Consider the following 22,530-nt stretch of genomic DNA (forward strand, 5'->3'; position numbering starts at 1 on the left):
ATGTTCCGTATTCCTGGGTTTGCATGGAAAATTTAGTGCCAAACGCTGCATCGGTTTGATAGTCAGCCAGTATACACCTGTGATACTTTGATTATTTACTTTGTATTAACCTGATTTGTGTGCTAGGTTCTATATTGAGGATTTAAAAATACTGAAAAAGACATACAAATACCTGACGCTATGCTTTCCTTCAAAGATTTTTGTCATTTAAACAATCTGGAAGGCTAAAATACTTTTATCCACAATGATTAGTGAGAATAAGTACATTCTTTAGGCTAATTTAATTTCTCTTCTGGTTATGAATATATTTGAAGTAGGAGTCTCTTTATATCACTAGTAAAAAAATTGATAAAATGAAAATAATTCAAACATGAATTTAAATATTAATGATGGTATTCATATTTAAATTTAAACATTTAAATATTAATAACACCTAGGTCTCAGACTTCGAGTTTTCAGAATTGAGAGGAAGTTAACTTCTGCTATTTCAGCTAAAAAAATGAAGAAGAAACAAGACAATGTATTTATCATTAGATAGGCACTTGGCAACAAATTTATCAATATATTTAATTTTGAGCACTATTGGTAATGCATCAGTTGCCCTTGTTACTCCTTACTATTAGATGCTGAAAAAAGTCTGTCACTTGATAATAGCATTTTTTTTTCAGAAACTTTGAAAATACACACACGCATACATGGATGCAATCAAGGGAATGTTCCTTCTTATAGTACTTTGTATAAAGTTTATAGAACATTCACACACACATGCAAAACAATCATGGCTCTTTGGAGTCTAGTATAAAGTAATACTTCCATAATTACTTTGAGACTTACCTCAGAATTCAAGGTCTAACAAATAAAATAATACTTCACACATTATTAGTCATTTGCAAATAAGCCTACAAGTATTTATCAAATTCATTACTTGGATTCCAAGTCCTTCAAAAGTATTCATTCTACTTATTATAAAACATTAGACTTAAGTGAAACAAAAGCTGATATTGGAGAGCTAGTATTTCATATTATAATTTAAATGAATGTGGATATACTTTCTTCAATGTGCAGCTTGGTCATGGACAGTCATAAAAATATTTAATTAATAATTTAAAAATATTTGCTATAATAATTGACTTTCTAAATTTCATGTATAGAAATTATTCAGATAAGATACAAATATTGCTTAAATTTTATTCTCTTTCAAGTACTCACACTGAAACCACTAAATCTTCATTAGGTGTATGGCGAAGAAAAATAAATGTTTATTTTCGAACCAGTAATCAACTAACATTATGAAATATTTATTCAAATAAATGCTGTTAAGGTGTTCTAGTTTTGTCATTTTTTATGTTGTAACTATTAAAACAATAGACAGTTTTGAAATTCTTAATAATAGAGATAAAAATCTACAACTAGACAATAATAACAGGTCAGCATACAGGTAAATTTTTGTAGAAGTATTATTTTAATATAAATAAGGAAAGCCATGACTGGAGAGCATCAAATCAATCTTCTTACTTATACTAAATATATAGGACAGAGAAATGCATAAAAGTAAAGATAGTCAGTAGCTTCTATATTCTCAGAACTGAAATGTTTCAAGTAAGTGTATAACCACAAGGTTTCAGAATTTAAAGCAGTAACTCACATCATTACCCTCTTCAAATTATTAAAATTGGTTCAATATTTTACCAGAAATAATTAATGGAAAGAGAGAGAAACTGGTTGAACTTTTTCAAATTATTCATCTTATTATCACTCCAAATTTTTTGTCTACCAATCTAGTCGGCTATTTAATAAACTGACAAAAATCAGGCTGAGTACTTTCAAAGGAAACCTGAAATTTACATAATAGTTTATAGAAATTGGCAATGGATGATTTTATCAAATAGGATAGAGATGTTTGTCACACATTAGTTGTAAATGTTTGTTTGCCTACTTGGTTGACTGTTTTATTATATATGTCATCTTTTATGTTAAAACATTAGTTTATACTTTAGTTGTCCATAGCCTTTGAGAATCTGAGAAAAGTTATGAAGAGCTACACACAATGGATACAAAACTTTGTATTAATTTTCAGGACATTTCTTAGGCATTGTGGACAAAATGTCCATCCTAAGACTTTACTACTTTTAAAAAAAATTTTGGAGGGGGAGGAAATTAGTTTTATTTATTTAAATGGAAGTACTGGGGAGTGAACCTAGGACCTTGTGCATGCTAAATGTGTGCTTTACCACTTAGCTATACCCCCCCTATCCTAAGACTTTAGCAGTAGGGTGATCTGTATCATTTGTATCAGATGTATACCTTATGATACATTGATAATATATTGCTGGCTTAACATAATGATATTTGAGGGTAGTGCATTTGAATATAGCAATTAAAGACTTAAGTTAACTTTCAGGGGAGGGTATAGCTCAGTGGTAGAGTGTGGGCTTAGCATGCTTGAGGTCCTGGGTTCGATCTCCAGTACCTCCATTAAAAGCAAAACAAAACAACAAACAAGTAAAGACTTACATTAACTGTAAAGAAGGAAGTTATATGTATAATTTTAACACCTTCACTTTCTACACAGCTATAAACAGGAAAAATTCACTCACAATCTGGGCCATAATGGATAGGAGTTTATGTTGAAAATGACAGCATATTTAATTATATTTGTAGCTTAAAGTAATTGCAATTTTTTTGAACATTGGATTTGTTTTAAAACTCATAGTGACAAGATATATATATATATATATACACATATATACATATGTAAGATATATATAGATACACATTTTAAAGATTTTAGACAGTAAAACCTAACATATAACTTCTTCAAGTAATAGAAAGGTAGAATAAATGAAACACTGTGATATAAAATAAAACGAGATACAAATGTCTCTGCTATTGTCTTCAGATGATCTTAAGTACTATACACCAGTTAACAAAAATATAATTGGAAGCAGCTGTATGAAGGGAGGATTTTTTTTTTGTCCCTTTGAAGGTACCAGTTTCACATACTTAAAATTGGAATTTTAAAGATAATTTACCATTAACAATATGGAACTTCTTTTTCCTAAGACCATTGCTTTCTATTCTTAATTTTCTGACATATTTTTAAATGGAAATTACAAGGAAAGGTAGAGAATACTGAATTAGGCTTTAGAAAGTGTAGGAAAGCATTAAGATTGGAGAAATAATATTACTATATTATTTAATATATTACTATATTTTATGATATAATAATAATATAATGTATTAGCAGGTTTTATGTGGATTATCTGAGGAGAGCAAATGCTTTAACAGCGTATTTGGGGAGCATATTTTTTCCAAGAGAGTAAGCTGGAATTTAATCCAAATTGATTCAGATGGATCTGGAAACAAGCGACCGATTAATAAATATTTCTTGTTCATTCAATAGATATTCAATAAATATTTCTTGCCCTTGTACTTGGTGTCATACACAGTAATAAGAGAAAAAGTAAACTCAGATAAACAAAAGTTACCCAGCCCAGGCCCTCAAGGAGATTACAATTCTTAAGAGAAGAATAATACAGATGCAAATAGGATGAAACACAATAAATGACATGAAGGAGGCAACAGAGAATGTCCTGAGAGTACATACCTTTGGCTATTATGCAGTTTTGGCAACCTGAAAAGGCTTCCCCTTGGCAAGAAAAATCTTAGCCAGGAGATTGAAACAAACAAAGAAAACCGCCCTTGGTTTGATGGTTTCCATAGCAAATCAATCTACCAGTCATCAAACTTTGAACAAACTATCAAAGTTCTAAACAGCATATAGTTATTGGTGGTGACTTGTTCCAAAGACCTAACTTCACATAAATTACTTAGATTATTGATCCATCATATAAACAATTCCCGTATGCATCACTGTTAATGTGAAAGGCACCTTTCCCCCTTGGAACCAATAATTAACGTTTGAAAAAGTTCTATTGGAAATGCTTATCTCTTTCAATAAAACACTAAAGTTATAGTGCCTGGTGTTCCCTTTCAAGTATTCAGTGAACTAAGAGGCGTTCCCTTCCATTTTTATTTCACACACACACACACACACACACACACACACACCCCGTTTTCTCTTCCCTGCTCTCTCCTCTCCTTCTCCCCAGTCATCCTTTCTCCCCTCCCTGAAGCGTTCTGGAAGTCAGTCACCTCTATTATGAAATGAGGGAACATCAAAAGTCGCAAGAAGTGAAAGTGAGTTTGAACAGATGTCCCCTGTCTCCACCTCTTCTCTCCCCTCCAGGAAAGGGATGGAGCAGCAAAACAGAGGGCAAATGGGTGCCAGGCGGCGGCGGGTATACTAAAGGAATTAGGTATCTTTAGGCTCAAGTTCACTTCCTAACAGTTTGGAGAGAGTCCGCCCAGTGAGTTGCAACACCTTTTACCAGGAGGAATCTTCTTTCCTTCGCTGTCCCCCAACATCCGAAGGGGAGAGTCCCAGAGGTTGTTTCCCTCCAGACTTGGTCCCCTCTCCCCATCACTCCCACCCCCTGCAAGCCCTGCCTTCTCGCCCTTTCTCCACCTCCAGCCTTGAAAATGGATACAAAGAGGTCCTGGAACAACTCAAGGAGAGAGGAACTTCAGGGGTTAAATCCAAATCCCAACGGGACGGAGAGGGCGGAGGGGGCGGAGGGGGCGGAGAGGAAGGAGTGGAGACCCAGCGTTGCCGCGGGCGGGGGCCCACCTGGGGCGGGGGCCCACCTGGGATGGGGGTCGAGAGCGCGAGGAGGGGCGGGAGCTCCGGGTCCTGCTCCCCAGAGTTAAAGGTGGGGAAGAACTTGACTCAGCCTTTCGGTGTCAGCGCCCCAGGGTGAACCCCGGCAGCTTCGGGGTACAGGCACGAAAGGGTGTGAGCGGTATACATAGCTCTCCATACAGTCGAGAGCTCGGCGAGAAAAGGAGGGGGCGCGGAAAGGCAGGTTCCGCCTCCCCGGCCCGCGTGCACACACGCGCCCACCGCGGCTGGGGCTGGCTGAGCGCGGGCGAGTGTGAGCGCGAGTGTGCGCACGCCGCCGAGAGCCTCTGCCCTCGCCTCGCACCCTGCTCAGGGCATCTGGAGAGCCTGGAAACGTGAACAGGCTTAAAGTATGGCATGTTGCAAAGATGGTTTCTGCCAAGAAGGTACCCGCGATCGCGACGTCCTTCGGGGTCAGTTTCGCCCTCCTGCACTTCCTGTGCCTGGCGGCTTGGTGAGTTCCCGGGGTGCTGGGGGCCGGGGGAGGTGGAGAAGGGGTCAGCACCGGGTCTCCTCCGGCCGCCCGCCCCTCCCAGGGCGAACCAGACCCTCCGGTCTCCGCTGTAAGGTCAGGGGCCGTAGCCGGCTTTGCTCTGACCGCGTAGACGCGGAAAGCAGAAGGGGCGCCGGGTCCAAGAAGAGTATGGAGGTTGGGGGTCTGCGTGGGTGGGGTGCGCCTTTTCTGACCAGTTCTCTCTCCCCCATCCCTCAGCCCTGCCTCCTTTAGTTTGGGGCAAGAGACTCTTTTCCTAGAAGATAAACCTGTTTCCACCTGTTTGCTGATCGATCCTTAAAATAATCCCCTCCGCCCCCCTTTTTTTTTTCGTGCGTTTGCAGTTTAAACGAATCCCCAGGACAGAACCAAAAGGAGGAGAAATTATGCCCGGAAAATTTTACCCGCATCCTGGACAGTTTACTCGATGGTTATGACAACAGGCTTCGTCCTGGATTTGGGGGTATGAACAATTTCAAACGCGCAAGTGTGTCCTGTCTGTCTCTCTCTCCATCTGCCTGTCTGTCTGTGGGAATATCATTAGGTATGCCTCGCGTGCAGAAATGAAAAATCTCTCAATCTCTCTCTCTCCCTCCCTTTCCTTCTCCCTCTGACTCTTTTCTCAATCTCTCTCCCTCTATCTCCCTCTCTCTTCCTCTCCTTCTCTCCCTCTCCCTCTCTCTTTCTCTCTCTTGATGAGACCTCTGACAAGAAGACGCCTCCACCCGTCTTTTCCCATCTCCCTGCCCCCTCAGAAGCTTCGCCTCTCCCCCACACTAATTACCTCCTGGGACCTGACTGCTGGGCGGGGGAGGCTGGAGGGGTAGAGTCAAAAATGGGAACTCGGGGCTCAGCTGCCCCGCTGCAAAGCTGCGCCCTGAGAATGGACTTCCCAGGAACCTGGCCACTTTGCTCAGAGCAGGTTGCAATTGAGACAGCTGATCTGAGGTCCCTTGTCCTCCCATGTGGTGTCAGTCCCTCTGCCAAAACCTCCACCGTGTTCTACCTAGGACATGAATCTGGGGCACGAAGCTGCCTGCTCTGCTGGAGAACTCAGTCCTCCCCTATTCTCTTCCACAGTGGGATGAAATTTTACTTCATGTGGAGAGGTGGCATTTACTTCCCTCCTAAGACTTTGAAGTCCGAGGTATTTCAGCTTTATTTCTTCCTTCAGTAAATACCTATAAAGGATCTTTAAAAGGCACATCCACTAACAGTACTGTTGCTCTTTTTCATATTCATAGTCCCTTTGCTTATGTAATGAGAGTCTGTGTGGCAAGCCTTGCGCGAGGCTCCAAGTCCACAGAAGTCTCAAGATATCTTTCTCAACCTCAAATACCCTTTCAGTCCAATTCAGAGAGAACCCATGTCTTTACCCAAAGTGTGGGCCCGTGTCTTCTGCTCACCAAGTCCCTGTTCTTTCCACTCCTCTGAGCTAGGTGCCTCTTGGGAAATGAGTTGAACAAGACATAGGCTCCATCTTAAAGGAGCTTATATTCTAGAAGTAGTAGTAATAAAAACTAATATCATATTTCTTTACTGACATTCACTTACAGACATTTTGTAGGCATTACTGTTTAATCCTCACAGCAACCTGGAGGGAAGGCTAGGACTATTCTTCTTTTACAGATGAAGAAATTGAGGCTTGGGAAGTTAAGCAACCGGTCCAAGTTCACACATTAAGTGGCATGGGCAGAATATGAACCCAGGTCAGGTTGTGGATTTTAAAGACAAACCCATGAAGGCTGGGCTGATAGCAGATACTCTGTGATGAGTATCATAATATTAGAAGCACAGAGGCATTTAAGCTTCTTATTGAGGGTGATTAGGAGCTAAGAAAATGAGGAGTGTAGAAAGTAAAAGGGAACAGGATGCTCCAGGGAAAGAGGACAGAATTAGACATTTTTTCGAAGATGTCCGGCCCCGGGTTAGAAAGAATTGTTGGAAATAAAAGAGATTAAATAGGTTAGAGCTGGATGAGTCTTTGGAGTCTGTCTAGTCTTGCTCTTCTCATTTGACAAACGGGAACACCAAAGACTAGGAAGAGAAGTTGATATATACAGGGGAACATCATACTAATGATGGGCTGGAATCAGGTCTTCTGGAATCAGGAGCCCTTTTTTTCCCCTGGATCTTCTTGCGAAGGTTAGGAGGAGCCATTGAGGATATTAATTCAGTTTTTGCATGTTGACAGTGACAAAGACAGATGAGAAGGACGAAAGATTCTCCTGATTCTTTTCACGTTGCCTCTCCATGGGTAGGATGCTCAGCACTGCATCTGCCTCATGCAACTCTGAAAAAAGCCTTCCTTACAGAAGTGAATCACTTGTCAATGCATGATCTTTCCTAAGTGACTGGAAAAGTATCACTTAAGACCAGAAATAATTTTGTGGAGAAGGTTTCAGTTGATGTGATGCCGTTTAAGACTATATTATATCAATAAAAGAGGATTTATCTGCCCATAAAGGTTTTAAGCTTGACATTTCAAGTAAAGAAAAAAAAAAAAGAATCAAATCACACACAATTTAAATATTCATTAGTGAATGGATGTCCCAGAATGTAAATTAAAGTGGAAAGTTATTGAAACTATATAGTTTTATTATTAAGTGTTGAAAATTAAAATAATATCTGCCCAGTTGGTTATAACGCAAGTTATAATTCAAAAGGAAGAAGAGGTCCATTGTAGGTACATCCTCTTTACCAACTACCCTCTCCCGTGATAGTATATAGACAATAAAGTGAATGAAATCAACCTGTATAAGCCATGACTGGCTTTTGGGTGGCTGCGGTACTGCTGAAATGTTTCAAGGGCATTATTAGTCATCTTCCTTGTCTCTGCCAGTTGATCTTCATTACCCACGTGGAGATGCTTTTATCACTTTATGGGAAGGGGTTGAATTCACGTTACTTCAAGGGTTAGCAGTGGATTAGCTATTAATAATTTACTATATAGCACTATTTTGGGGCTGTTGCTCATAAATATTTGTGGTAAATGTGATTCATTTTTTTAGAAGTGGGTCATTCTCTGTAACTATGTAGTATTCCAAATGTGACAGAGAAATAGTCATTCTCACCTGCGGAAAGTGTGTAATCTGTTTACAAGATGGTGTAAATGAACACCACTGAAAATAAAAAGAAACTCATTGTGAGCACAGATTCCTGTATGCCACGAGTTTGATCCCTTCTTTGACATTTTATACTTTGTGGAAAGTTTGGCATTTTAGAAATGAAATGAAAACAATTCTGATTTTGACCGGTATGCTATAAATAACAGATTGACTTCCTGGTTCCTTTAATCCTACTTCTGCTCTTTGTGGAGCGTTTACTTTCTATCTGTTTATACAACTTAGCTGTGTTCCATTTAAAATAAAGCTAAAAGCAAAGATTGGAATTGAAACTGGATGGTGTGTGATTGCTCAGTAGGCCAGACAGGGGTTGAAATAGATTTGGAAATGAAATTACATATTTTTAACTCAGCAGCACAGCTTGCAATGAGGAAGTAAAAGAAACTGAAACGGTTTTTTCTTTTCATTCCTCCGGGATATCTTCTTCCTTGTCTCCCACATTCTCCCATTGGAGAAGGAAAGAGGGAAAGGTGAGAAGGGAAGGAAGGAGACAGAGTGAGGGAAGCTACACTGGGACATCTGAAGGGGTAGCTTCTTACAGCTTCTGACAAATTGGTCAGCTATCATCCGGAAGTAGCTTGCACCTCCTTAGAAGCAGCACACAAGTGTACCCTTCCACAGAGGAGCTAGAAAATCGTCCCCTGGGCTTGTATCCACTTTCGACACGGTTGGGTTACACACCTTCTTAAAGATGCATAGGTGAAGTTGTACTAACCACCAGGAGACAGTTTAGGTATCCAGTCCTACCCACTTCCATTTATTGAAGGATCACATGACCTTTTGTGCATCTTAATCTTTTAAGGCACATGATCTGGAATAATAAATGCTTCCAGATCAATATAAACTTAGATGATTGCCTTAGATTGTCTTCCACAAGCTCTCTGAAATGGGAGTGGAGCACTAGGGTCAGTTTTGCAAGGTTGTTTGCCAACACAGTAGGACTTCACATTAATAAGGTCATCTACAGTTTTGAAAACGTTTTCACATACAGTGTCTAATAAGATTATCACAACAACCCAAAAAGATAAGCAGGGCGGGCATCATCCCTCTGTTGGAGAAGAAGCTGAGAGAAGTTGCCACGCATTTAAATTACCCAAGAACCCTGCAGCTACTAATTGACAAGGCCAGAACTCACACCTCACTCTTTCAACCTCTAGTCAGCCAGTTGGTTTATTGCTACAACCACTTCTAAGATGTTTTTGCATGCTTCTGTTTACCAAGAGTCAAATTTTCATTAACATACCTTCTTGTTACTAAGTAGGTCATTAAAATAAGCAAAACTACATTTCCCCCAAAGGAGTAAAATGAGCACTTGTATTCTAAAGCTTTAATAACATTTTAAAATGGAAAAGCAAACATTGGGGGAATGTATACACTTAGGTAAATTTGGAATAATTTTCCCATAGAAATGAAAATATCTTTGCAATGTTTTCAGTTGACCTACAGCTTAACCTAAAAATTAAATTGATATGTCATGGGCAGAGCTTTATTAATTGTATGTTGACAGAAAATATATTTTTTAAAATATTTAGGTGAAAAAAGCACTTTAAATCCACAGGGCGACAGAAAGACAAAGCTTCATTCTCTTGTGATTTGTCACATTCATTTTTGTTCATTCGTTTGTTGGATGTATAGATCGTAAGAGACTGCTGTGTGCCAAGAACAATGTTAAGGTGTAAAGATGTAATTCTAAATCAAACACAAGCTAAACAGTATAGAGAGATAAAAATAACAGAAACAAATAACAAAATAATTAAAGATAATGCTGTGAAACAATCCAATAGCACACTAAGATAAAGAATTAAAACTGGGTGAGGGATCTTTTTCAGATACAGTGGTAGAGGAAGTGTTTTAAGCTGAGACCTAATGGTGACAGACATGGAAAGAATAAGCAAACATTGTTCTCAGGTAGAAAAAAAAGCAAGTGTAAAGACCCTAAGATACTAAATTGCTGAGATTTAGACAATGAAGGGGGTCCAGTGAACCTGGAGGTCCAGAAAGCAAGAGGAAGAATCTCACAGGACTACCTTGGAGTTGTTAGCAGAAGCCAGATCGTGCAAGGCCTTTTGTAGAGGAGTTTTCTTTTGGTGAACCTGGATGGCATTGGAGTTTTTAGGTGGCGGGAATGACGTGGAATGACTTAGATTATAACATGATCCCTCTGGCTGCTGCACGATGAAAAGAAAGGCTTAGATATGGATGTGGGACAACACTGGAAGCAAAAAGACCAATGAAGAAGCTTTTAGTTCCTTGGTTCTCTCCATTAAGTTAATGGTGGCTTGGATTAAGATGGTAGATGTGGCAAAGATGAATATAAGCGGATGAAAGTCAGATACATTTTGGAGGTATAATTCAACAAAGAATTGGTGATAGATTCCATATAGTGGTAAAGGAACAAGAGAAATAAAAAATGACTCCTGGATTCTTTATTTTGAGGTAATGGACAGAGGATAGTGTTATTTAAAGTGGAGAAGACTGGAGGAGGAACAGTACAGAAGGTGGGGTTGAAATCAAGAGATTATGTGCAGGTATATTAAACTTAGGACACATATGTGGCATCCTAGTGATTGTACTTGGCTGAGAATATCAGAGAGAGTTTCGTCTGGAGTTTGCCGTATATAAGGCTGTGAGAGTACATGTCTAGAGAAGAGTCTAGAAAAAGCAGAGAAAAGAGCCCAGAACCACGCCTCAAGGAACATTAACAATTGAGTAAGGGCAGAAAATGTAGAATTGTCAAAGGAGAATGAGAAAAAGTAGACTGTGATAAAGGCAGGCACTAGGAATGTGTGGGTTGCAGCCAAGGATTTGGAATGTTTTAGGAAGGAGAGATGAAATACCTCTCAAGTTCTTTTAAGATATTAAGTAAGTACTGGTCACATGGAGATACTTCATTTTATTCACTTTTCATCAAAAATTCATTAATCATACCATATATGCCAGGCACTGTTCTAGGATGGCACTGGGGATATACTGGTGAACAAAAGAGAGGCAGTTCCCTGCCCTCCTGAGTTGATACTCTACTGAAAGAGACAGAGAAGAAGCAGCAGAAGTAAGCAAGATACACAGTGTGTCAGATGTTGATAACTCTTATCCGGTAGTATAAAGCAGGGGAGGAGGTTGCAGTTTTAACTAGAATAGTTAGGAGGGACTTGAATGAAGTGATATTTGAACTATGATCCTGAATAGATAAGAACATAAGATAGATTTGGGTGGGATCTTCTCGTTAGAAGGAGCTCTGCATGTAAACATGCATGGAAATGTCACTGCAGTGAAGTTAACAGGGCTGAGGAGTAAGAAGGGGACAGTGTGATACGTGGATGACTTGGAAAGCTTTGCAGGCTGATGAGAAGTTTGCTTTCACTCTGAGCCATATCAGAAGTAATTGGAGGGATTCCAGTAGGGGCAAGACCTGAACTGGCTAATTTGCAAAGGCTTACCTTGGTTTCAGATTGACAACAGTGAGTCAGGGTCAAGGGCACTGAAGAAAGTTGTTTTACGAGAAACCAAGCAAGAGATGATGGACATTTTGACCAAGCTGGTGGTAGAGAAGTTTGTAAAGTTGTAAGAGATGGTTATATATTAAAGTTCTAGCGCACTGGTAGCAGCTAGAATATGGGATGTGAGAAAAAGGGAGGTGTCAGTTCTGACTCCAACGTTTTTGACTTAAACATCTAGAAAAATGGAGCTGCCAAGACTGTGGCAGAAGCAGCTTAGCAGTGTGGATGAACAGTTTGTATGTGGATATGTTACATTTGAGATGCTTACTAGACATAAAGTAAAGATAATCTTGGGATGCAGGGATACCTGGTATGTCAATATATATGGTATTTAAAGCCATAAGATTAAAGAGATCGCGAAGGAATTAAGGGTGATAGAGAAGAGGTAGAAATACTGCATTTCGAAGTCCTCAGTGTTAAGAGGTGGGGAAAAAGGAGGAGGAATCTCTGTCCCAGGAAGACTGAAAAGGAATAGACTTTGAGGTAGGAGGAAGACTTCAAAAGAGTGTACATAACGGATGTTAAGTAAAAAATAATCAAAAAGAGGATTTTAGAGTGGAGGCAGGATTGATCAATTCTGTCTAATGCTCCTGACAGATTAAGAAGGAACAGAACGTAAAACGGACCACTAGATTTAGCAATATCTCCATCTTCAGTGATTTTGGACAAGAGCAGCTTTGGTGGTGTGATGAAGATGAAAGTCTGGCTGTGTGGGTTCCAGAGGGAACGGGAAGAGTTTCTGGGCATTTGTACAGGGAAGCAGAGAAATGGGCTGTTAAGTGGAATAAGAAGTAGCATCAGGAGAGCTTTTTTAAAAATGAGACAAAGAAATTTTTTTTTTGAAGTTTTTGGGAACAATGCTGTGGGTAGGGAAAAACTGATGGTATCGACTAAAGGAATTTTAGTGGATCCTGAGCATGAAAACTAGATTTTAATAGGTGATGGAGTAAATTAGAAGCGAAGAGTTCCAGGCAATCTGCATAGGTTTTTTTCCTCCCCCCAGAAGTTTAAATATGAAAGAGAAGAGGAAGAGGGAAGGTTGTCTTATTGTAAGGATTAGAAATACCATAACCTGTTTGTGTACCACTGGAAACAGACTGGTAGAGAATAATTTAATATTGGAGTGAAGGGAAGGGATAACTGAAAGACATATGCCCTTGAGAAGACAAGACACTGTAGAATCCAGAACACAAATTTACTTTCTTATGCTCTTGGTTTAACAAAAAAAGATAGCCTGGTACTAACACATACATACACATTCTCTGGGGCAAGAATATGCAAAACGCGTTTGTTGTTTCCTGGAATAAGCACTATACAATCTAGACATGGGTTGTTAATATCTTGGTGGACATTTAAATACTATTTAACTGGGATGTTAGTTTTCTTTTAGATGGCAAATACATCAACCTGCATTTATATATCATTAAACAAAGAGCTGTGTTATTGTCTAGGCCTTTTTAATGTATTTCTTTGAAAAAAGATTCTGCTGCATAGAACTGGATTCTGGATTAATAGTCTTTGGTTCATGACATACTCTCATTATTGGTCCGCATATAACGTTTTATCCATACATCTATTCATCTATTCCTTCATTTATTGTAATATGATAAACACTCACTTAAATCATTAATAAACCTTGATGGCTTATTCTGCCCTTGGTCTGCCTCATCCTATTTGCCTGTTTTCCCATCCAAACCACCATTCTGTGTCCTTTTTAAATTGTTGCATAGATTTATTTGAATATCACTTTAGCTTAACTTTATTTTTAATAAAGAAATTGAAATTTTACAAATTGAATTGTTTTGGACATGCTATTTATAATTTTTTGATGCCTTTCCCCCTTAATTGTGTATGCCTAAGACTCATTCTTATTACTGTGTATTGCTACAGATCATTCATTTTGACTGCCGTGTGATATTCCCATTGCATGGGAACCAGCTGATTCATCTGCTCTGTTGGCAGTAGGCATTTTGCTTGTTTCCAAGATTGTGTTGCTGTGAATATTCTGGTCCAAATTTCCTGCTGTAAATGTGCAAGAGTTCCTTTTGCATATATATCCAAGAATGGATTTTTCTGGATCTTAGTGTAAGTGGGAGTTCAACTTGATGAGATAATGCCAAACTGTTTTTTGTGGTGGTTTTACAAATTCAAACTCCCATTTACATGAATATGAGATTCAAGATCCATAAACCCTTCAACACTGTAGAAAAGAAATTTGTATATATATATATATACATACATATACATATATACATGGATACTTGAAATGGCATTTTAATATGAAGTGATTTGAATTTTTCTGATTTCTATTGTGGTTGAACATCTTTTCAAACCTTTATTGCCTGCAAGAATTTTCCTCCTGTGAATTGCATTTTCATCTTTTGCTCATATATGATTTCTTATTTATTTTTGATGGTTTTACTATTGAAAAAGTAGAGCTGGTTTGATGGAAGAATCATAGCATCAAGGAAGCACTAATCTATAACGTCATCTAAGTAAAACTATATAGTTATTTGCTTTCTCAACAATATCAGTAGACATCTGTTCCTTGTTTAATATGCAGGAAGGCTAGTGTTTCTATATTTTGTAAGTGACAAGTGAAATTAGAGATTTCTTTAAATATTTCACTAAGATTCCTTATTGTTGTTGTACTTCTTAAGTACTTTAAGTCTCTCGATCTGGGGAGACACATTAATAGTGTTTTGTAATATGTAGCTAGATACATAGATTTAAGTGGCTGAAAAACTAGAAATCTGTCCTCCAGTGCATAGTTGGGGAGGAGTGTGGAGAACAAGGGTTGACTTATTTCAACATCTGCACAACAGCTTAAATGTCTTTCGCCTGAATGTGACATCAGATTGGACCCTGTTATTGGAGAGGAAATTAAAAAGTGGTATTTTTGTACAGCTAAAATAAACAGTGGGAAATTATTTGAGACATTGTTAATTGCCTTCCCCCCTTCCAAGCAAGTTAGGTTCATTAATAAGATAATGAATAAGATAATTAACAACATTAATTAAGATATGAATAAGATAATTAATAACAATAGGAGTATTCCTCTGAATTTGATCCTGGTGGTCTTGGCTTTTTCGAAGACTGTTGAAGAGCACTTTGCCTTAGGAATTGTCCACTCTATTTGGGGGATGAAAAACTAGTTCCCTACTACCAAAGAAGGATGATTTTAAAATAAAAGATGCCTTTTGTGTTACACAAATGCATATAAAATTATGAGAAGTCCTTCCAAGTTCAAAATTATCTGGCTTCTATGTAATTATGCTCTTAGGAAGGCTGATTTGAACATCTTAAACAGTAGTGTTACAGGAAGCATCTTTAAGAATTATTTTTAATTGCATAGTGATCATTACCGAAAACTGATTTATTGGAAATTTATTACATTTAAGGCCTGAGATTCATTCTGGGGATGATACAAATACAAATAAAACACAGATTCTGCTTTAATCAGAAAGTAGTTTAACTGATGTTTTTCCATTTGGGTGATTTTAAAATGACTACCAAAATGATATTAGAAAGGCAATCCTACGCATACTTATTTACCACCTAGAATGTGTAAGGCACTGTATTAGTTTGGGACTTTCAAGAGGGTTAAGATTTTGTCTTTGCCGTTAAGGAGACAAAGATGGACTCAAGCTTGCAATAATAGGAAAAAGAGCAAAGGCCTATGGAATGGAATGGAAAAGCAGGAACGTAGCTCAGAAACTACTTGTGAAACGAAACAGGAATTGTAGGTATGTAAATGTGTAAAATTATATATAAGTAATTAATTGTTGATTTATTGTTTAATGAAACAGTGTAGTAAATCTAGAACACACTTCGGAGCTCGATACAAGGGGTTATAATTCTGGCTCTGGAATATGATATGTAACCTGTGTGAGCTCAGTTTCCAGATCCATAAACTTCTCATGATAGTGTCACCCCTGGAGGGTGCTGTGAGGACTGAATGAAATAGCATATGGGAAGAACCTAGGAACCTGCTTGGCACATGGAAGGCCTTAAGTAAATAGTAACAGGATCTCTGCTTGTTGTTCTTTGTGTGAGCACTTGCACGCATACGCGCCCCTGGATCTGTCCACTCGCCGTCCCACTGCCACGCCCCTAGTCCAGGACACCGTCATCTCCTGACGGGGCTAGGACGGCAGCCTTTGAGAGGAGCCCTTCTCCTACCCTTGTTTCTCTCTAATTTGCTGTCCCTAAAACTGCCAGAGTGGCTTTGCAAAAAAATATAATTCAGATCAGATATTTTCCTTACATCCAGCCCTCAGTGGTCTCCCACTGATTAAGGGATACGATCCAAACTTCTTGTCACAGCCTATAAGCAGAGGCAGAGCTGGACTGCATATCAGAAGGAGAAAACTTGGGAAAAGAACGCAGGAGAGATATCAACCTCTGTATACATTTTCCACGGACTGAGTGGCTTAAATAGCAGCACATTTATTTTTTTCCCAATTTTTGAGGCTTGAAGTCCAAGATCAAGGTGTCAGCAGAATTGGTTTCTTCTATGCGCGCTCTCCTTGGCTCCTAGATGGCGAGCTCTCTGTGTCTTCCCATGTTTTTCCCTTCTCTGTGATTCAGTGTCCTAATCTCCTCTTCTTATAAGGACACCAGTCAGATTAGGACCCACTTCAGTTTAAATTTATTCTCCTTGTAAAGACCCTATCTCAAAATAGGATCACATTCTGTGGTACTAGGTGCTCATATGTTCAACATATGAGTTTAGGAGGAACAGAATTCAGCCCGTAGCAACTTCTTTCACTGGGATTTCTACAAGCCTAAACTGTCATCATAACATACTATATATATGTTGCGTAAAGGATACGGCTTTCAGAATATGGGCAGAGAAGTAGGTGCTCTGTCCGAGCTTTTCCCCTTGAAGTTCTCTGCACCTGAAATGCAGCTCTCTCCACTCTTCCAATGTCATGATCATCTTCTAGGTCTCAGTTTAAAAGTCACCCCTTTGAAGAGTGGCTAAAAAAATCTGCAGTGGCTTTCCCAGTCTCTCCCTCTCTTAACAGCCTGTTTTGTTTCTCTTGTGAATGACAGTATTCTTCCATTTCATTTATTTCTTTATTATTTATACTTTGACTCCCGCAGTCACACAGTAACTCCCTGAGGCAGGGAACTTATGAGTCATGCTTCCACTGTCACCCCAGGTCCTAGCATGGAACCTGGCCTACAGCAGGTGGTCACTCAATACATAGTGACCGAACCGATGTCCAAATGAAATTTCTCTACCAATTTTATGTTTTTAGGATCTCATTCAATCTCAGAGATGTTTATGATCATATAAAGCAAATATTGAATAATGTCACAAACAAAAACTGAGGTTGTAATTTCTGAACATAAAGCGTTTTTCAAGAATCATTGAAAGAGTAGTATGTTATATAAGAATTTGAAAATATCTATCATTATCATGGAATCATTATAACCATAAGAATTAGCATACACCCACACACCTTAAAATACATTTATAAGGAAAAATATGATTGGCCTAATTCCGTCCTCTCCTATACTTCCCCTGCTTCCATAGAACACCTATGGTATTAATATTTTACAGGATACAGTTTGATAAATATTGTTCTAGAAAACAAACACCTTCTGTGAAATAGAGCATCATCTAGGAAGTTGTTAACAATGAAAATTGTCAGGCCTTACCTTAGAGCTGCTGAATCAGAAAGTCTGGGGTGGGGTCCATCAAACTGTGCTTTAACAGTCTGGGGGATTCTGATACAGTTAAAGTTTGAGAACCAGTATCCTGTATTAATCTTCAAAGTAACTTGATTTCTCAAGAATCTTATCAAACAGTCTTTTTGTCAGGACTTACTCAACCTTAATTATTCTGAGTATTTCTCCTTGCCCTGATTTGCCCTGAAATAGTGGTTTGTTTTTTGTTTTTGAACACGTTGGCAGTTGTCCTTAAGAAATTAGGAGAGTGATTTCTCCTACTTTTGAAACTTCTTGAATGAAATCTCTATATTCTAAGGTTCAACACACCTTGCTTGCTTCCTGGGTTACCTGTCTATTCCTGGAACACTTGGAATGTAAGCTTATTACTACCATATGTTTGTTGTTGCTGTTGTTTCCAATTTCTCATTCAAATAAAAATTCTACTAACTTTTCACATTTTCTCTCTGTATTCCAAAGGTATTATTTTTTAAAAAGTGAAAACTCATGGCAGATCAGCCTGATCTATACTTTTTTTCTCACTGTGCTTCCAAAGGACACATTTTTCTTGGGATACTTACTCAAAAAGGAATTTTCTCATTCTTCCTCAAACTATTTTTACTTCTGTGTCTTGATCTTCACTGTATGTAGAGAGAAATATTCTCATTCTTTAGACCCAGGGCATTAAACTATTCCAACTGCTTTTTGTGAGTTTTTTGAGGATAACTTTAGTGTTACGAGGATAACTTTAGACCTAGGGCATTAAACTATTCCAACTGCTTTTCGTGGGTTGTTTTGTTTTGTTTTGTTTTTTGGCATAAATCCAATTGCCCAGCTAGTATCCAAGGGAAATAGTCCATCTTGATAGCAGATGTTATTCTTTCCAGGATGGAATATGTAGCCCCTGGCCAAACAGTGTTATAAACCATTAGTTAAGAAATGACGTTTAAGAGTGCAACAAATTTTAGTTTTTATTAGTGATAAAATCAATACTATGTATAATAATTATTACTATCATTATTGAGCACGTGATGTTCTGGAGACTGGGACAAGTGATTTACATGTATCATTTCAGTTAATGCTCATTAAAACCTTTACCTCTGATGATATGTGACTTAACGAAAATCATACGATTAGAAAGTGTTGGAGCCAAATTTGAACTTCAGAATCCCTGATTTTTAGCATCATGCTTAACCCAGGTTGTAGTAATTTTCCTTTGTCTAAAATCTGTGCCAGCCCCATTGCCATGATGCTGCCATATTTCTTTTCTGCCAAACACACACATGTACTTTTTCCAGAACCAGTCTTATTTAGACGAGGAAAGACTCTCAGTAGTGGTCATTATTGGAAGTGAAGAGAAACTAATACTTGCTAAGTCCTTCCATGAGAGAGTAACTGTGCTTGGGGTCTCACGTGAGCAATTTCACTTGATCGCTTTCCACAGTCTTGCCTGATCCGTGTGCTTGTTACTATTGAGAAGTTAAGTAACTTGCCCCAGATCACACAGCAAGGAGCAGAGTGTAAATAAGTCTGACTTTTAGGAGAGCTTGTCTTTGATGCTAATTATCAGTGGATGGTCTGCCTGTTGTTAAAGGTGACATGACTCATTTTTGTGTATTAGTTGGTTGCCAGTATCCTGGACTCACCAAAGATGCGTTCCTCACGGCCGTTACAGTTTTTCTCCTCCTCACTCTTGTGGTTAAATTCCCTCTTTTTAACAGCTCACTTCTTTACTAAAGGTCAATCAGATGATGGACTATAAAAAAATCACAAAGGCTAAAAGCTTTTGTTCCCTCACTGGCTGTTGTCACAGTGCCTGGGGGTGATGTATCTTTGAAGGAACAAGGTTCCTGGTAAGTAACTGGGGTTTCTTTTTGCCTGTAAGTAAACATTGCTTTCCAGTTTTATTGTTCTTTTGTCTACATTTGTGTGTGTGTGTGTGTGTGTGTGTGTGTGTGTGTAGATGCATTATCTCACTGAAAATTTAAGATGCTTGTAAAACCATGATTATATCTATCTGTCTTTACTTTTTAATGATCAAATCCACCTTGCCTGTAAGAGTGGTAATTCTTTTTTCACATTTGTTTACTTCATACCTACTAGGTCCTGTTACAGAAGTGAAAACTGACATATATGTCACTAGCTTTGGACCTGTTTCTGATGTTGAAATGGTAGGTATTTGGGAAATTAAATGTACTTTTTGAGGTTTGAAGAAAATATGCAGAAGAGAGGGCAATTAATAATTTTGCAGTTGATCACACAGAGCTAGGAAGTCAAAGAACAGCCTAAAAAGTTTATAAGAAGTAAGACACTGAATTTGCATTGCAGCTCTAACATCTGAGTATCTTTTGGTTTGGAGTTATTCTCAGCAAAGAAAAGAACTTTATTATGAGTCCCCATAGCACAATATTGTATGTAGTATTTTTTCCCTTAGAAGATTTTTGAGGAGGAGAAAATTAGAGAGTGTAATTAGTTTTGGTATGAAACTATATTGTAGTCATAATTGCATTTAGTATTATATATTGGTCCAATTCCTCACTACCCTTCCCCCACTTCCCTCTGACTCACACTTAAAGAGCTTAGAAGATCAAGCACTGGTCAGGATTAATTTATCCATTCAGCTGTGCTCTCTGATAGTAAATATTTTTAGTTTACACGTCAAAGAAACAACTTTACTTTTTTCCTTGACCCTACGCTAATTTTAATAAATTCTGTGGACATCAAATTTCTGTTTTACATGTTTTACTTTGTCTTAAAGAGATGCCTACAATTTTATGATTAATTGTGCAATGATAATTGTTACGCATTAACTAATTTTGCTAGTTGATTTAAAACGAAGTACAACTGTAATTACCTGGTGCTGGCAGTTTTATTAAATTATAGTAATTATTCTTGAATGATTAACATGTATGATAATATATTTATCTAACAAATGTAGAAGATTGAGGTATCAAGATGGATATAACATGCTTTAATTGCTGAGAATCTTTTGATTCCATTGATTTGTTTTGAAAAATTCTGCTCCTATTTGTTTTTATTTGGGGTAGTTTGTGTGTGTGTGTGTGGGAAAGAGGCTAGAATTTAATGCATTTTTCTCCATATTTATGTGTAGTCATCTGTGATTTGAATATGTCACAAACTAATTTCCCTAGGAATACACAATGGATGTGTTCTTCAGACAGACATGGATTGACAAAAGACTAAAATACGATGGCCCCATTGAAATTTTGAGATTGAACAATATGATGGTAACAAAAGTATGGACCCCTGATACTTTTTTCAGGAATGGAAAGAAATCTGTCTCACATAATATGACAGCTCCAAATAAGCTTTTTAGAATTATGAGAAATGGCACCATTTTATACACAATGAGGTAGTCTTTGTTTTCTTTCTCCCTTTTTCCCTCTGTTTTTCCTGTCCGTCCATCCTTCCTTCCTTCCTTCCTTCCTTCCTTCCTTCCTGTCTTTTTCCTTCCTTCCCTCTTCCTCATTTAGGGATCTATAAAATTATTTTAAAAGAAAGAGTTGATTTTGTTTAATTGCTTTTTTCCATCGTAGGCTTACCATAAGTGCAGAATGTCCCATGAGATTGGTGGATTTCCCCATGGATGGTCATGCATGCCCTTTGAAATTTGGGAGTTGTAAGTTAATACACGATGTTGTTAGAATTTATGATTATCTCATGACAGCTGATATTTTTACATGTGCATGATTTTCCATAGTCCAACATTTAAATCATTATCCATGACAACAACTGGTCAACATTTGTCTTTTATGAGACTGTTTATTATCTAATATATTGAAATAAAGAAGTAAAACCCACCCCTTTCCCCCAAAGAGCAATACCCTACTTCTGCCTCCCTAGCCCACCTAGATAGCCTAGGTAAATTGATTCATAATTAATAGGTTGGTGATCAGTAGTGAAATTTAGGAACCTCTGAACTCCATGTGTTGGTGGTGTAACATAGGAAGTATAAATCTTTCTTTTTTTTTTTTGGTAGTTTAACAGTTTCTGTTCCAAGCATAATCCTTTACGGTAGACTTAAAAAAAAGCAGGAAAAAGGTTTAGGGCTTCTTGACATGACATAGGTTACAACATAAGCAGCACTGTTAGTATGATGTGGTCTGATATGTAGACAGAGCAAGATATTATAGTGCCATATAGACCACATTAAGGAGTCTGGGTATTGTTCTAAATGCTATAGGATGTCTTTGGAAAGTTTTACTAAGGGGCGTGGCATTCTTTGACATTTCACAATTTTATTTCAGCTTTTCTATGAAGAATGGATTCTAGAGAAACTAGAGAAGATGCAGAGAAGAGTTGGAGGCTGTATGTCTTAGTACAAAGATGGTGATGACTTAGACTAGCGTGGTACCAGAGGAGGGGTGAGATAGATGGATGTGGCCTGTGTTGTGGAGGTGAAGGCAAGAGGATGGACAGAATATGGAATTCCTTTCCCCTAAGCTGCCTTCTCAGGGATGGCAGGAAATGTGATTGCCTCTTCTAACGTCTGCCTCAAATATTTGACTCAATCAGACTCTACCAAAAATAGATGCTGACTTTTACTATTGCTTCAGATTCTTCGTCGCACTGATTGTGAAACTGTTGCCTGCTGTTATTATTGCTCATTGCTTAACTTAATGAGAATCAGCAGTCACCATGCTTTTTAAAACACCTAGTAATCACAATATTCAGTTGGGTTAACTTGAAGCTAGAATCATTTTTCCTCTGACCAGTGATTTAATAAGATGATAAAAACAGAAAAATAGGTAGACAGAAAGGATGATCTTACTGGGGTCAGAATTTAAAACGATTTGTACTGTAGTAATTTAAATTTCACCCAAGATACTCTAATCTAGGGGCAGTCCTTTCCCACCCATTCCCCTCCAGCTCTCATAAGAAGCCCTCTCCAGAGTGACTTGAGCATAGTTGGCCCTCAATCAGATTTGAATAAAATAAAGAAATTACTCCTTGAGTTCGAGATTTGTAGATACT

At 38.1% G+C, this 22,530-nt stretch overlaps 1 protein-coding gene across 1 annotated transcript in view; it reads left to right on the forward strand.

The window, feature by feature from the left end:
* Positions 1–4,328: 4,328 nt before the first annotated feature.
* Positions 4,329–22,530, forward strand: part of GABRA4 (gamma-aminobutyric acid type A receptor subunit alpha4) — a 65,034-nt gene continuing 46,832 nt past the window's right edge. Inside the window, exons 1-5 of the mRNA XM_072944547.1 lie at positions 4,329–5,195; positions 5,579–5,697; positions 19,639–19,706; positions 20,688–20,908; positions 21,093–21,175. Coding sequence (XP_072800648.1) covers positions 5,110–5,195; positions 5,579–5,697; positions 19,639–19,706; positions 20,688–20,908; positions 21,093–21,175 — 577 coding nt within the window. The 5' untranslated portion in view covers positions 4,329–5,109. The remainder of the gene's footprint in view (positions 5,196–5,578; positions 5,698–19,638; positions 19,707–20,687; positions 20,909–21,092; positions 21,176–22,530) is intronic.

Source organism: Vicugna pacos, chromosome 2 (assembly GCF_048564905.1).
Source record: "Vicugna pacos chromosome 2, VicPac4, whole genome shotgun sequence".
NCBI classification, from domain to species: Eukaryota; Metazoa; Chordata; class Mammalia; order Artiodactyla; family Camelidae; genus Vicugna; species Vicugna pacos.